Genomic DNA, 16116 nt, shown 5'->3' with positions numbered 1-16116 from the left:
CCTCTACTCTCTAAAAGTACAACACACAAACACTCCCAACTGTAGATTACTGGAGTCAAGTAAAGAAGAGCTCCCACAAATATCTACTCCTCATGCTTACACCTACTTCATAAATTGTCTGTTGGGACACCATACAAGGGCATTAAGACCAAAACATCTCAGAGACAGACCCCTCTCAAGTCAATTAGCCCCCTCACATGGGCCTTAATCCAAACAATGTCTAAAATCCATCTCTGAGAAAGACTATGATATTATGCATGTTATTGTTATTTCCATCTTATTTATTTGTCATCCAGAAGTGTTTCTGCTCTGTGTTGCTTTAAAATTAAACAGTTTGTAGTTCTCCTAATCGCACATGATATCAATTTAATATCAATATTGTGCCCAACCCTATTATATGGTCAACAAAACACTGCTGGAAAATGCTTTTGATTTGATAATGTAGCTAATGAGTGAACAGTCAGCATAATCATAGACATATCAAACGTGCATACAAGTCAAATTGGACGTTTCGTTTGAAATCGAAACAGGCCTGGTAGTATTATTACTGTTTATTTGCAGGTTGGTGGCTGCTTCGAGAAAATGAAACCGATAGACATGGCAGGAAGCGCTTCGTTTGAATGCCCAGGGGGGTCAGCTGATGTTACCACTGAAAAGGAGTGTCAAGTGACAACCTGGCCAAAGTGTAGTTACCATAATCACTCCATGTTGATGTATGGTTTGGTAGTATGCAGGGCGATTGCCCATATGCTAACGTTAAGTTACCATGTTTTAAGATAACATTCATGACAGGTCGCCGTCTACAATCATGCCTGGCACTAACACTCGTCTCCAAAGACAAGTTCCCCGTGCGTGACAGGCACTGCACCAGTTTCCTTGTAGTTCAGCACAACCAGGGCGGATTTTCCTAAAGACATTTAGCCTTACATTCGATTACAAGGTATCAATACTGCCGAGTGATCGTTTTAATCACAATACATTAACGGAAAACCATCAACACCTCATCAAAAATGAGCGAAGTGTGCAAGGTCCCCGCCTACTTCCAGCCCAACCACAAATACAGCAGACAACATTTAACTGACGAGCTACCTTACTAATCAGTTAACATATGGTTATCTGTTGACGTGCTCAGAGCAGACTGAATGCGGCAAGCTCAGCATACAAACATAATTACATTTCGCCAACTTCAGTTAGCTGACGTAGTCAAATATTACTGTCGCTGGGCCATTTCAACGTTAAGTTATTCAGTCCGTTGGGGAGGCCCCTTAGTTAGCTTGCTAGCTAATGTTTGTGTTAGCTAGCTAATGATGAAGCAAATTTTCAAAAGGTTACATGGCGACGCCCAACAACGACTACAGTGCAATAATGGCACATTAAATGTCAATGTCTATCAGTCCCAAGTCAAGCCTTGTTTCAGTTAGTTTGTGATTTATCAGCCGGGGCAAGCTAAATAGCATTTTCACTAAGTTCGCTAACGTTAGCATATTAGCTAATGTCAGCAACTGACTCGATGCCAGTGCAAGTTAAGCTCGGTTAGCCTGCTAGCCGCTAACGTTAGCTAAGAGGCTAATGTTTCCCATGGAACTTAACTAGCCGAGCTAAGTTAGCAAGTTAGCCAGCCAGCTCACTCAGGGGTGGCCACGGCTGGTATTTGAGCAAAATTCGGTTACGAAAATTATTGACATGTAACCGGTTACCTGTTGATTATAGACCCAATAAGCTGAGGTAGCTCCTTCGTCTCAAAAGCAGTGTACGAAGCTGATAAAAGCGGCCGTACTGCCGCTGTCCATTCGTGTTCCCCATCTCCTCCGCTCGACGCCATCTTGAAATCCCATAGAAAAAGCTAGCTGCTGGAGGAAGAAACGTTGAAATGACAGGGGGCGCTCACAGTCTGACAGCAGGCAGGACAGCATCACTTCAGCCACACATTTAATACGTTTGCATCCAAGAATGGGTTTATCGTCACATGGTTTCTAATAAGAGTTTATAATACAATCCTGAATTTCCACATATAAATAAGACAATTATTTTTTTCCCATTCCCCCATTTTCCCCACTACTACTACTACTACTACTACTACTACTACTAATAATAATATCCTATAAAAATCCTTTGGACCCTGAGCAGACTGCTCTTTCAGAAACACCAAAAAGGCAATGAACACTTTGGTAACAAATGTTTCATAATTTGCAAGAAATTATCAGATTTGGAAAAAATAAACAATTAAAAAGCAAGAGAAAAATGTCTATGAGCAGAAGAAACAAGTTGGGGGAAAAATATTTATCAAAAATACATATAAAAAATAATTATGTTACAAAATTGTCATTTTAAGCACTTTTTACAGGGTTTTTTTTAACGGTTTATTTATTGACAAAAATTTCACATGATTTTTATTGTAGTTTACTTTTTACTGATTTCTTGGACTTTAATTTAAGACAAGTAACTAAACACACAAGTCTGTTCTCCTTCATCCATTGCATCCTTTGGTAGCTTAAATATATAGCATTTAGATATTAAAGAAAGATATTATATATATATATATATATTATAATATATATTATGTAATTATTATTATCTATACTAATTCTATATATATACTATTATTTTTTATTTATTTATTTTTGTTCAATATTGCTTGTGGGTTTATTTATGCGCATTTACTTTTTTGTAGAGCGCACTTACACACCTGTTTTGCCAATCTTTAAAAAGCATACAGATCACCATAGGTCAAATTCAAAATTTTCCTCATAAAACTATTAAGATGGTAGTTTATTGTTTACATGATACAATAGATGCGTCATTTTACATTTTTGACAGTTTATGTTTTGTGATCACTTCATCATTTTGATTGAAGCAGTGCCTCTCTTCATCCTGAGGGGGGCAGCACCTCTCTCTCACAACACTTCAAGGAAGCAAGTCAACTTCCGACTTCCTCCTTCTCTTGAAGAGCAAGCTAAAGCTACTGCTGCAATGGCAAAGCTAATTTTGTTATGCCTGAAATTTTCGCTGTTATGCAGCACTCTCGAGGCTGTGTTTGAGGATCAAGTAGGGAAATTTGACTGGTAAGAGAAATCTAGGGAACGATGAAATATGTGTGCTATTAGAGCCATGTTTTAAGGGGGGAATGCTAATGCTAACACCTGTCACAGTCAGTAGCTGCGACCCGGTGTGTTTGGGCTGGACTTTGTGTGAGAGAACAGGCCAATGAATATGATATTTAATACAAGAAATTGTATTTACTATCTTAACGCAGGTGCTGTTGGCTTGTTCACGATTTTTAATTTGCCTTCATGAAACTAAAGGTCGAGTAATCTTAGTCGATAATTATAAATGTCTTTACAATTCACAATTAAGCATTTGGAAAACCTATTAAACAATCTGACTTAAGAAACAAAACAAAAACGTGTGCTGCACCAATATGGGCTGTGTGTCATATCACTGGGTTTGATCCCTGTAGTGCTAAAAGCTCTGGTTTAGCTATGATTATACGCCAGGTTGTGATCTTCTAATGGGTTGTTTCCTTTCTTATAATTCACAGGAGGCAGCAATATGTTGGCAAGGTTCGCTTTTCCCATTTTGATACACAGATGCAGTCATCCAAAAAGGTGCTTCTGGCAACAGAGAGTAATGTTTTTGCTTCACTCAACACCAGGACTGGAGAGCTCTGTGAGTATTTTGTCTCTTGTAATGGAAAGTTCTACAGGGACAAATATGGAAAGACGTTATGCCTCTTAGTTGACATACTTTTTGTTGTTATATTAGTATTTTTTCAATGTCTATTACAGTCTGGCGACATGTGGATAAAACTGGGCCAGAGGGAAACATAGATGCTCTACTGCATCATGGACAAGGTGATGTTGCCACTGCGGCTGATCTTGCAGACACTTTAGTTCCCCTTATTGAAAGCAGATAACTCAATAAAGTGTTCTTGTCTCCTAGATGCGGTGCTGGTGGTTGGTAATGGCCGACTGTTGCGCTCCTGGGAGATTAATGTTGGTGGTTTGAACTGGGAGATTGTTCTGGATTCTGGAAGGTGATTACTTCCTTGTTTGGCAGTTGTTAAGCTTAGACTTGTCTTTACTCTGATCAGATGTTAGCTCTCATAAGTACGAGGGTAAATGAATTGGTTGGTACTTGTCATTGTGCTTAGCTGTTAGAAATATATCTACATGTTACCATGTATGCGCTTATGTTTTCACTGTGGTTATTGTTATTTGTTTGTAACTTTCTCTTATGCTGCTGCCTTGGCCAGGTCTCCCTTGATAAAGAGATAATTGATCTCAATGGGAATTACCTGGTTAAATATGTGTTAAAAAAATAAAATAACTACTTTTGTTATACATTGCAGTTTCCAGTCAGCATGTTTAGTTGGGCAGCAAGACACTGTCAAACATGTGGCTGTGTTGAAGAAAAGTGTCATTTCTCTCCATTACCTTTCCAACGGTCATCAAAAGTGGATAGAGAATCTACCAGAAAGGCAAGTGGATTTGCTTTTTTAACTTAATGGGTCAATATTGAAACACATTTTTTGTCTATATACTTTCAATATGAGCCTGTCTTCAGTGATGAAACATCTCCCTTGACAATAAATATCTCCACCTCCACTCCAAGACACATAAAAACACTCAGCTTTTAGTAATTATTTGTGTCTCGTGGTTTAAAAACATATAGAAAAATTCTGGAAGTTGCATGTGCTGTTTCTCTCCCGTTGGAAAAAAACCCAGGTTCTATGAAAATTCACATATTGTTAATTTCAAAAATTAGGAAAGATGTCCTTCACTAAAAAAGTCAAATGTCAGTATATGTGACTTGGAGATTTCAAGCTGCCACATTGCAGTTGTTGAAGTTTCTTACTGGACTGCAATCGGCTTCAAACTAGTTGTTACGTCACAAAGCATGTACGTTGGTACACACCTTAAACTCAGATTTGAGGTAAGCACAGAGAAACTTTCCTCCTTAAACAGATTAATATGAAAACAGCCTCACAGTGTCAAACTCCGCAGTGAAGCTCAAACATCCAAGTGGAAATACAAAAAGGAACACACTGTGGAGGGGGGACTTTAAGTATTTCACCTGCTTAAATGCTTTTGTAGACCGTGTACTCTGTATTACAGGATGCTGGTAGTGGTTTGTGGTAAATATTTGGAGGGAATGATAAAATTGCATCATGTCATGAAAATACTAGATTAAAAATTTTGTTGGAAGAGCGCCTTGGTAGCTGGTTACAATGCATGCCATATAACCAAAGCGTCCTGGGGAGTCCAAAATAATAGTTTAAAAAAAAAAAACTAAGATTATCTGATTTATTCAAGGGACATGTCTAAGATTGGGAAAAAAGTCACACATGAATAAGTAGATATGTGCATAAAAAATATGAATTCAAGCATCAACAGGATGCAGGAAATGGTAGTACTTAAGCTGCAGAAATGATTTGTGTGTACAAACATGGTTGGCATTGAACAAATTATACAAATGTCTGTCTTTGTATCTCTACAGTGAAACCGTGGATTACCAGGCTGTGTACTCTGGTGGGAATGGTGAAGTGTATGCACTGGGAGTTGTTCCCCACTCTCATATTGCAGTTGTGGCTTACAGTGTGGAGGATGGAGAGATAATCAAGCAGGTAATTTCTATTGATAGAGTTTCTTTTGTTATAATATTTTGAGGAAAAATAAAACACAAACTCTTTTGAATGCATCAAGTGAAGTTGTGGTGTTGCAGCTAGTTAATTCCTAATTTCTTTTCTGTTTGCCCATGTTGCCATCAGACCTCAGTGGAAGCTCCGTGGCTGTCCAACATACAGGCCAGCTGCGCAGTGATCAGCCAGGGGATGCTGACGTGCGTGGACTCTGCAACTGTATCCCTGTACATGCTCGACTTGCATGTGCAGTCAAAGATGACCCAGATTCCCCTGCAGGTACCCACCAAAATAAAATCAGAATTTTTGTATTTAAGAAATGACCATGTTTGTCTTATGATGTCCATTTTTTCTCTCATTTCTCTGAATTTCTCTACTTACACAATGAAACGGCCTGTCTTTATATCTGTCTTATTTTCTCTGTGTGAATGCTTTTCATTATTTCTTTTCATCTAGTCACTGGGACTTGAAATTACCCCTGGCTTCCAGCCAGTGCTGACATCCACCCAACCCAACCCGGCGCGCCCACCGCTCTCCGAGTTCTTCCTTCAGCTCGGGCCTGAACACCACCTGCTTCTCCAGCTCAACAATGGTCAGATCGTTACACTGAGGGATTTTAAGCCTGTACGTAACTGTTTCCTTACCTTGCTCTTTTTTCTCATGCATGATCCACATTCTGATCATAAAAACTGCCAACATAGACTACTAAATGTTTGCCATCCAAAAATGTTAGCGTATTCTAATTCTGTACTGTAAGTCACTCTGGATAAAAGTTTTGGTCATCTGCCAAAATGTAAAGGGATCTTGACTCTCTTGCCAAAAAGAATAATAATTTTTTTGTAACTTCAGCAAAGCCAGGCTATCTCTGTAAGGCCAAACATTTTAGAGTATGTCCTCATTATTAGGCCCTTAAGTTTTTCAAAATGTGAAAAACATCTCATACTGAGCGATTTCAGTTGTTGAATTTAAGAAACTGTTTATGAAAACTATTGATGACACATTTGTCTGGATTTGTAGGCAATGCTGGTTTCATTTGCTACCACTGGAGAGAAGACTGTTGCTGCTGTCATGTCACCCAAGAATAAAACTGTGAGTTACTGGGAAATCCGACTTATTATGTGTGTGGTTTGCCCTCATGCTGTCTTAGGAAAAAAATGTTTTATATCAGCAGGTTTAGTACAGACCTGTCTCTGTGTGCTGGATGTGCGAATCACATCTCTCAAAATGAGAAACATATCTTATGATCATCTGTTTTCTTCTCTCTAGGCTTGCAGTCTTAACCTCTTTAGTGCAGAATCTGGACGGAGACTTCTTGACACAACACTGATTTTTAACCTGGATCCAAACGGTGGGAAACCGGAGAAGGTGAGTCCAGATTCATACCTAGTGATTCTCCAGCGTGTTTAATATCTGGTCAAGTCACCAAGACTGCAAATTTACTTCACCCATGAAATGATTAAACAAGCAGTGTTTTCTTTTTATAATGAAACACCATTCTGTCTTCTAGCTGTATGTACAAGCATTCCTCAAGAAAGACGACTCGGTCGGTTACAGGGTCATGGTGCAGACTGAAGACCACACGCTCACTTTCATACAACAGCCAGGTATGAATGGCAAACACAGAAAGCTTTGTGTGAGAGAGTGCTGTCATTATACCCAGACACACCAAACTGACATCAAAGAACAAATGGCGATAAAGGCAGACTGTTGGGTCAGCTGTTCAAGTTGGACTTGAACACACCAAACACATTTGAAAGAAAGACTACAGCCAATGACCAACCAGCACACACATTCTGCGCCCCCATGAGAGGAAATAACTTGTAGAAATAATAGTAATAATCTTAATTTTTTTAAAAAAAATTTCAACTAACAGAGTGATTTCATTCAACAAAGGGCTCCACCATCTTGAACACTGATTCAGTGTGCTGAATTGACCGAAAAAAGCTTACAAGGGCCAACTATGGTACAGGACACACCCCAAAAACTAGGGCAACAGAAGCTCACCGAAGGCCTGACATTGACGGTCAGCCAACTGTTGGTTTGGTCTGTCAGGGCTCTTAGTCTGTACTGGTTAAAGTGGAAATAGACAGGTTTTGCTTAAATTTATCACTATGACAGGAATGTTGATTACACAATGTATTGGCTGTAGAATAATGAATGACTAATCACTCTGTAACCGGGGACAGTCTTCTAGGAAAATGTTAAGTCTTGATTTCTGGCACAATGGAATTGCGTCAGCCAATAAGCAACCGAAACAGGAAGTGGATAGCGCCCTTGTTTTCCCTGATAGTTACCTCCAGTTCTCAAAGAGAATCGATGTAAGTTCTTTGTAGTTACTATTACCAGTAGTGGAAATGGCAGACAGTGGAACAACAAAATAACTGTGGAAACTTTGGCAGTTGTTTGGCTCTGAGAAAAACGAAAAGCAAATCTTTGTCTCTGCGACAGTGGTGCCAACAATAAGACCACTCATAAAAATTGTCTGTTTCCACTTAAAAAGTATCTAAGGTACTAGCATGCATTGTTTTGTTTCTTTTATTCTGCCACTGAGGGGTGCCAAAGTCCAAACCTTTTAAATTTGTGCTCTTAGTAGTAAAATTAGGTCTTTTATCAGGAATTTTACATGGCCAGATCCATCAAAAACACATGGTGTAGCCTTTTGATTGTCATTATGCATGGGAATGAAGGCTGTGTTGTGTTTATACAGGTGTCTGCAGGTGGTGGGTTGTAAGGAGTCACATGGGATTTATAGCCAGCAGGTGAAATGGCTTGAAACTTTTGATTGACTTGAAGAGTCCATCCCTCAATGTTTTACTGTTGAGATCCAGAACTACTTTCCAAAGTGAGCTATGCCTCATGATAACATTCGGGTATATTTCACTTCTTAATCATCATAAATACTGCCAACATCTGACCACTGTGTGGAGCAAAATAGGCTCTCGGGTTTTCATAGCGTACACACAATGTTGTCCTTTCCGCAGGCATGAAGGGGAAAAAAAATATTTCATGTCGTAATTCACGGAAAGCGTCAACACAAACTGCATACTGTCACAGGGTGTGGAAAGTGGAATGAATGATTGCAGAACAATAATGAGTCTTGTTTTCCAGGGCGTGTAATGTGGACGAGAGAGGAGGCCCTGTCAGATGTGGTGACAATGGAAATGGTGGATCTGCCTCTCACAGGAACGCAGGCAGAGCTGGAGGGAGAGTTTGGCAAAAAGGCTGGTAAATGTCGAACCAGAATCCCATCGTGTATTTTCCAGCTAATTGTCCAGCTCTAAGTACTAATCTCTGCTGTGGACTCAGTGCGGTATCCGTTATTTTCAACTTTCACTGTGTCTCAGCAGTTCTCTAATTTTCTTGCATCTTCTTGAAACTTAAGGCAGCTTTGCCATTCCTAATCTGAGCAGAACTTTGTCAAGCTTTGTTCATCATTTTGAGATTTTCCACTAATATAGAACTAATAATTAACTCCACTGAATTGCTGCTTTTACTTTTATCCTTAGGTGCTCTGCACATGTATTTAATATTTAAGGGTGTAGGTTTTTTTTTTAAAAATAATTTTATTTTTGAGGTTGTATCAGTTCTTGGTGGGCTGGTGCAGATACTTGGGTGTGTTCACTTGGTTGCTATTTGCTTCACTTTTTTGTGTTTGTCCTGTTTTTTTTTTTATTGCTTCACGTGGATTCAGCCATTCAAGGTAACACTCTTTTCTGCTTTTGTTCAATAAATTGGTGTTGAGGTTGGGATCTCCTGTTGATCACTGAAAATCCCTCACCATATCCTATGAGTATTTCGTTTAGTCACACATGCACACACACCCCCTCACGTGAGAAATAATCAGCTAAGTATCAATTTGCATGACTCTAGTTTTTACACATGCAGTGATTTACAGACCTGATTAATGTTATAAGCAGAATAACTGCATTCCTTAAAAAGTCAGGTTCAAGTCAAGTCAAGGTTCATGTATCAGAGCGGTATTAAAACACTCTAAATCAAAGTAATCTAAGTACAGCTGTGCTTTACCTGCAATAACTGAAAGTCATTAAGCAGCATCTTTGTTCTGGCTATTATTTGTCCAGACGGCCTGATGTCCATGGTGCTGAAGAGGCTCTCCTCCCAGCTAATCTTGCTGCAGGCGTGGATCGCCCACCTCTGGAAGCTGTTCTACGATGCACGCAAGCCTCGCAGTCAAGTCAAAAATGAGGTGACCATTGAGAACCTCTCCAGAGACGAGTTCAACCTGCAGAAGATGATGGTTATGGTTACTGCGTCTGGGAAGGTATGAGACTAAAACTTACCCTCTTGTGGAGTTACTGGTGTTTGAGGAGAGATGAGCTGTGTTGCACATGTTGGGTTAAACAAGTTTCTGTTTATCATGTCTATGGTAAGGCAGGTCTTAAGTGAAATTAAACACCACTAAGTTGAGTCTGTAAGGCGAGTCTGTACGCTTCTCTGAAACTCTCATTATCCCATTGCTTTTTTTTTTTTTAAGCTTTTTGGGATTGACAGCAAGACCGGCAGTATTTTATGGAGGCACTACCTGGACAACATCCCATCTAATGCAGCTTTCAAACTAATGGTGCAACGGACCACTGCACACTTCCCTCACCCACCACAGTGCACACTGCTCATCAAAGACAAGGTATCTAATAACAAGAAGCTTTGTGGTTAATTAAAGCCCCTCTGGGTGGGAGTCAGTGTTAATATCTTGTGCGCTACACAAACACAAATTAAGCAAATAACTACTCTGAAGTCAGCAGATCAATTGCTAACTTTTGTGCTATGCATTGAGTGAAGCATTTTAAGTGAGATAACTTGAAACTGCTAATCATGCCTTAAATTAGCATTGAAAAATCTGAATACTTTTTGTCATTGGTCCAATCTGTGTAACTGTAGAAGTGATGTGTGTGTATTTATTTATTTATTTATTACAATTTTTATATTTTTTGTCCTCAGGACACAGGCCTGGCCACACTCCATGTATTTAATCCCATCTTTGGAAAGAAGAGTCACATCACCCCGCCTGCTCTGCCTCAGCCAATACTTCAGTCACTTATGCTGCCTCTCATGGATCAGGATTATGCTAAAGTCCTACTCCTTGTTGATGACCAGTACAAGGTCAGTGGCAAACTGTAAAGTTTAACCTCTTCACTCACCTGATCATCGTTCTGCATTAAGGGGGAACACTGCTGGTGAAAACGTAATATTATTCACGCGCTGGTCAATTTTTTTCTCTCAACACAGAGATGCAGACATACGTGTTGTGTCCCAAAGCCATTTTTCTCTCTGCATCCATGCGCGTCAGGCCAACACACACCTTGTAAAACTATATCCATCTTTTATTTTTCCCACAGGTGTCTGCTTTTCCATCTACAAAGAACGTGCTACAGCAGCTCCAGGAGATGGCCTCATCCATTTTCTTTTATCTTGTCGACTCCAGCCAGGGAAGACTTTGTGGCTACAGGCTACGAACGGCAAGTGAAACTTCTTTTGCTGAATTACTTTAATGTTCTTTGCACATCAGGGCCCAAGAGTTTCAGATTTTGTAGAAAGCCTAGCCACCGTCAGTCTAACGCTTTTGCTTTGGATAGGTCATGACAGTGGTTCCCATATTTTTATTGTTAATATTGCTGTGATATTTTTTCTCGATATTTCAATACAATAATAACAATAAGTGATCAAGAATAGTCTTTCTTACATAAATGCATACAATTTTTGGAGTTTATTTGACTGAGAATGAGTGGTTTTCCAGAGTCTCTCACTTTGGAATAAATAGAAAACTAAAACAGGTAGTGTGAAAAATTGACAAAATAATGCTCAACATATTCTAATGTTATAATCTGAGTTCCACTTCATTGTTTCCTATTGTCTCAGTGAGTTACCATGTAATGATACTGAAAACACAGATGATTGATGGGAAAAATGATCTGGATGTTTTTGTGTGCTCAGGACTTGTCGACCGAGCTGATCTGGGAGGTCGCCATCCCTGTCGAGGTACAGAGGATTGTCTCTGTCAAAGGGAAGAGGCCCAATGAGCATGTGCACTCTCAGGGCAGAGTAATGGGAGACCGTAGTGTCCTCTATAAGGTAGGATAACTTCCAGTGAAGGTCCTTACTAATGCTGTGGTTTGGAAGAAGTGTTGAGAGAGTTTAAAAATATTATCATTGCTTTTGTTACTGCTGGATTTGATCAATGTTGTCTGGTCTCGCTGCAGTCCAAAACAAAGAGTCACTCTACGTCTTCTGATGAAGGCTGAAAAGTCATTTCTCCCACAAATCCCGCACCCCATTACACTGTTTCCCCAGTGAATCATATCCTCTCTCCACCACTGTGTCTGAATAAGAATAAACCCTGTTTTTTTTCACCGGGGCTCCTATACTCCTTACTGTAGCTATTGTGTGATCTATGAAATGAATCAGATTCTTTCCCTTCACTTATGACTAGGCTGTCCCTCACATGAAGGCCGAAAATATACAATAACAATACAAAACTCCAAAGTGAGGCTCAGGGCAATGTTAATTATAACACCCCACAATAAATCACTCTCAGAGTTTAGTTTATCAATGATGTAAAAAAAAAAATGGCATTAGAGAAAAAGATTGTTAGGCCTGCCACAATAACTATTTTAGTTAAACAAAAAATAATTGTTCCGGAAATAAATGCAGTGTATAAAAGTACATCATTGTCATTCTGAGACAGTTTATGCCGCTGATTTAATGATAATAATGTAAGTATTGGAATTGTTATATGAAAAAATTAACATTATTTTTAAAAGTAATTAACACCTGTTAATATACACAATAAAGTGTATAAAAAGATATAGTACCTTTATAGTAGTAGTTCAAAATGTATTATACCAACTATTACAAAATCAAAATTCTCAGTCATGTCCATATTTCAAGCCCTGCAGCTATTTGTGGCAATATATGCTTTTATCATTTTATTCATGACTTTTACTCGTCGTTTGTCTTATCTGATCACAGAGAGCCAGTCTGTAATAGCAGAATGATGCCAGCTTATCAAACACAATCAGCTGGCCCCTTTTAATAGTTCTGTGATTTATTGGGATCTGTGTATTTGTAAATGAATTGTTTAAAAGTTTTCAAAATGATTTTGTTTATATATATAGCATGTTTGAAAAGATGTGACTAGAAAGACCTGTGTTTTGAATTGTAGTCAGCTCAAAAAGCATGTTTCTATCTTTAAGTCAGACTCAGACTGAATTGAGGTTAATATATCCAAACCGTAGTCAGCCAAATAACTGTTAAGTAGCTGTAAATGAAATCAAATCAATAACCTTGTTGATATAGCCACAGTTTGTTTTATCATATTGCCCAAGTCTAGCCCACCAATGCCCAAATAGTGTATATTTGACATCTTGTAGTGAATAGTTTTCAACAGTAAAAAATAAAGATGAGCAAGAAACGTGTAAAAAATGTGTATTTTCCAATCTTGATTAAGTTTTGTGTCGTGTTTCATCTCATTTCTTACAGTACCTGAACCCCAATCTACTGGCTGTGGTGACTGAGAGCACAGACTTGCATCAGGAGCGAAGCTTTGTCGGGATCATCCTGATCGATGGCGTCACCGGACGCATCATCCACGAAGCTATTCAGAGAAAAGCCAGAGGACCGGTGCATGTGGTGCACTCTGAGAACTGGGTGGTGGTGAGTGTTATTGAAGCTGAAGACTTCTTGAAGATAAAAAAATCATTTGAGATTTTTTTGTTGCTTTTTACTTTGTGAGAGTATGAATATGTTGTTGGCTCACTGCAGCTTTATAAAAATGACTCACATGCTGTAATCAAACACTGAACACATTAGGAGACCACTGTTGAAGGAAACTCAGGTAATGTCTTGAGGGTCATGTGATCTGAATGTGTCCGCTGCCTCTGTTTGACTCCGCAGTACGAATACTGGAGCACCAAGTCCCGCAGGAACGAATTCTCAGTAATTGAACTGTATGAAGGGATGGAGCTCTACAACAGCACAGTGTTCAGCTCACTGGATCGGCCACACGCTCCTCAGGTGCTTCAGCAGTCTTACATTTTCCCCTCCTCCATCTCTACCATGGAGGCCACACTGACTGAGAAGGGCATCACCAGCCGCCATCTGCTCAGTAAGTTTCAGCCAGGTCCAGAGTCATGGGCTTCAGAGTAACCAACCTTCTTTTCGACACATTGTCCAGCCCGTTGCCTTCATTTAACTTGCTTCTTTGGGTTTTCCTCATCACAGTCGGCTTGCCTTCTGGAGGGATTTTGTCATTACCCAAGATGTTCCTTGACCCTCGGAGGCCAGAAATAGTATCTGAGCAAAGCAGGTGCGTCCTCAGTCAGGCTTGATGTCAGACATTTAATTGACTTCTAATTTGTTCTTCCTGATCTCCCTCTAACTTGATCATTTGATCTCCAGAGAAGAGAATCTGATACCGTATGCACCCGAGCTCCTGATCCGCACAGAGTGGTTCATCAACTATAATCAGACCGTATCAAGAGTGCGAGGGATTTACACTGCGCCCTCGGGACTGGAGTCGACCTGCCTGGTGAGTCTGCCATGACACTACTGAGAAACATACTATATGATGTTTAAAAAGTGAGGAATTTCTTGTTTTAGTTTGTCTTACAAGAACACTTACTCACACAACTGTGAGTAATATAACACTGCTACTTTTCTCCTTGTAAGGTGGTGGCATACGGTCTCGACATCTACCAGACACGCGTCTATCCCTCAAAGCAATTTGATGTACTAAAAGACGACTACGACTACATGCTGATCAGCAGCGTTCTCCTCGCCCTTTTCTTCGCCACCATGATCAGCAAGCGCCTGGCAGAAGTCAAACTGCTCAACCGGGCCTGGCGGTAAAGCGATCGCCAAAATCCCAACTCTTATAGCCCCAAGGCTGCACGAAGGACCTCAGCCCGAGGAGATGAGACGGCTGAGGCCGCGCCTGTAGAAGAACACAGGCCAAAGATCAATAAGGCCCATAAGGAACTGCAGGGGTGAGGGGTCGGCGGGGTGGGGGTGAAAGGAGGGATTAGTAGAGGATTTTATGTGATTATTTTTAACTTATTTTTTTGCAAGCACAAGGAATTATTTCATAGTAGAACAATGTTTTTTTTTTGTGCCATGTCATTTTGATTAAATGTTTAACACTTAACTAATAGAGATGAATGACATAAACTTGGATTTAATAAATTGTGGAGTTTGGAAATTCCCACACATGTGAAAGTTAATTGCCTAAGGGGACAGTTCACCTCAAAATCAGAAATCTATATTTTCCTCAAGATAATCCACAGACCTTATTGTCAGCAGTTTCATGTAGGAACTACTTTCTTTCTACCAAACTACACGCGCCAACCGTATCACACCGCAGAAGAAAGTGTGTGTCTACTCTTGAACGAAAGGCTAGTGCTTGTGATAGTGCATGACGTTAACATTGACGGCGCCCTCCTTGGTTGAACTGTTATGTTAGCTAGCTCAGTGGCGCTGGGTGAGCAGTAGATGCACGCCTCCTTCTTCGCAGTGATACAGTTGGCAGTAAGCTCTGCTGATGATCTTGAGTAACCAACTCATGATTTCTGGAAAGAGGCTTGGCTGTTGAGTTATTAAAATGTATTTTTTTTGGCACTTTGAGCACCACCAACTGAGTGCCGTGTCATTTCATTATAGTAAAGAGAAAGCAGACATCTCTACAGACTACATTTCCAACACTCAGCAGCTCACACTGAAACAATTCAGACTGATAAACAGTACAACTGATGAAAGGAAAAATATATTTTTTTGATTTTTGGGTGAACTGTCCCTTAAATCAATGTTTGATTTTTTTTTTCAAGATTCTGTTTGTGAAATTTCTTCTTCATTGGACTGCTCTAATGGAGAGTGATGATAAATGTGGAGATCAGAGAAAAGAGACAGAAGACATGCATCACGTGTGTTGTTACGTTTCGCCTGCTGAGTCACCGTGATAGCCAAATGTCACTTGGTCTGATGGCCAATGAACTGTATGACGTGTGAGGAGATAATGCAGAATGGACATAAATGGTTATCTGTGCTTTCCTTAAGACTCTCCTACCAAAGGCACTGTCACCCTGTTGTCACCATCTCATGCTCGACGAAGGAAAATTGCCATCAGTAGCCTTGATTTTACGTACATCAGTCATCCTGCAGCTCATACTGTATGTGGAGCCATTTTGATCCACTGTTGGCTACTGTTGATGCTCCATTAAAATTTGTCCCAGAGCTTCAGTATAAGTGTTTTTTTTGTGTTTGCAGGAAGAGTGCAAAATTGTAGCCTCCAAAATTCTTGATAATGGTCAGAAATATATCTAAATATTTTTTCAAGTAAACATGGTAATAATCTAGGTGCAAAATTACTCTAAATAAGGGTGTGCAAACATGTACTCACGTGTGATAGTTTCTAGAGCAGTTTTTATCAGAAAAGATTGATTAAAAGCCTTTAACCTTATCAGCTGGCC

At 39.7% G+C, this 16116-nt stretch overlaps 2 protein-coding genes across 7 annotated transcripts in view; one reads left to right on the top strand and one right to left on the bottom strand.

The window, feature by feature from the left end:
- The window catches only part of ubr4 (ubiquitin protein ligase E3 component n-recognin 4), a 57641-nt gene extending 55791 nt beyond the window's left edge, over positions 1-1850 (bottom strand). For all 6 annotated transcript variants that reach the window (XM_088082342.1, XM_088082343.1, XM_088082344.1 and 3 more), the window contains exon 1: positions 1698-1850. In XM_088082342.1, coding sequence (XP_087938468.1) covers positions 1698-1822 — 125 coding nt within the window. In that variant the 5' untranslated portion in view covers positions 1823-1850. The remainder of the gene's footprint in view (positions 1-1697) is intronic.
- A 1054-nt stretch (positions 1851-2904) lies between these two features.
- Positions 2905-15886, top strand: emc1 (ER membrane protein complex subunit 1). The gene is made up of 22 exons (XM_042491875.2): positions 2905-3062; positions 3539-3666; positions 3786-3851; positions 3940-4033; positions 4349-4477; positions 5497-5623; positions 5768-5917; positions 6095-6262; positions 6656-6727; positions 6905-7003; positions 7146-7242; positions 8747-8863; positions 9721-9920; positions 10134-10283; positions 10598-10759; positions 10996-11115; positions 11591-11728; positions 13136-13309; positions 13550-13760; positions 13877-13961; positions 14054-14183; positions 14324-15886. Exons 1-22 carry the CDS (start codon positions 2971-2973, stop codon positions 14501-14503), a joined length of 2889 nt encoding a protein of 962 aa, XP_042347809.2. The 5' UTR covers positions 2905-2970; the 3' UTR covers positions 14504-15886.
- The last annotated feature ends 230 nt before the right edge of the window (positions 15887-16116 follow it).

This window comes from Plectropomus leopardus, chromosome 9 (genome assembly GCF_026936395.1).
Source record: "Plectropomus leopardus strain MGB_pleo_1.0 chromosome 9, ASM2693639v1, whole genome shotgun sequence".
Lineage (NCBI taxonomy): Eukaryota > Metazoa > Chordata > Actinopteri > Perciformes > Serranidae > Plectropomus > Plectropomus leopardus.
This window is presented reverse-complemented; position numbering and strand designations above follow the sequence as displayed.

Excerpts from the sequence above, each read along its gene's own strand:
- emc1 (XM_042491875.2), top strand. The coding sequence starts at position 2,971 with ATGGCAAAGCTAATTTTGTTATGCCTGAAATTTTCGCTGTTATGCAGC. Across the intron at positions 4,478-5,496 it reads ATAGAGAATCTACCAGAAAG|TGAAACCGTGGATTACCAGG; the intron begins GCAAGTGGATTT and ends GTATCTCTACAG. Across the intron at positions 7,243-8,746 it reads CACTTTCATACAACAGCCAG|GGCGTGTAATGTGGACGAGA; the intron begins GTATGAATGGCA and ends CTTGTTTTCCAG.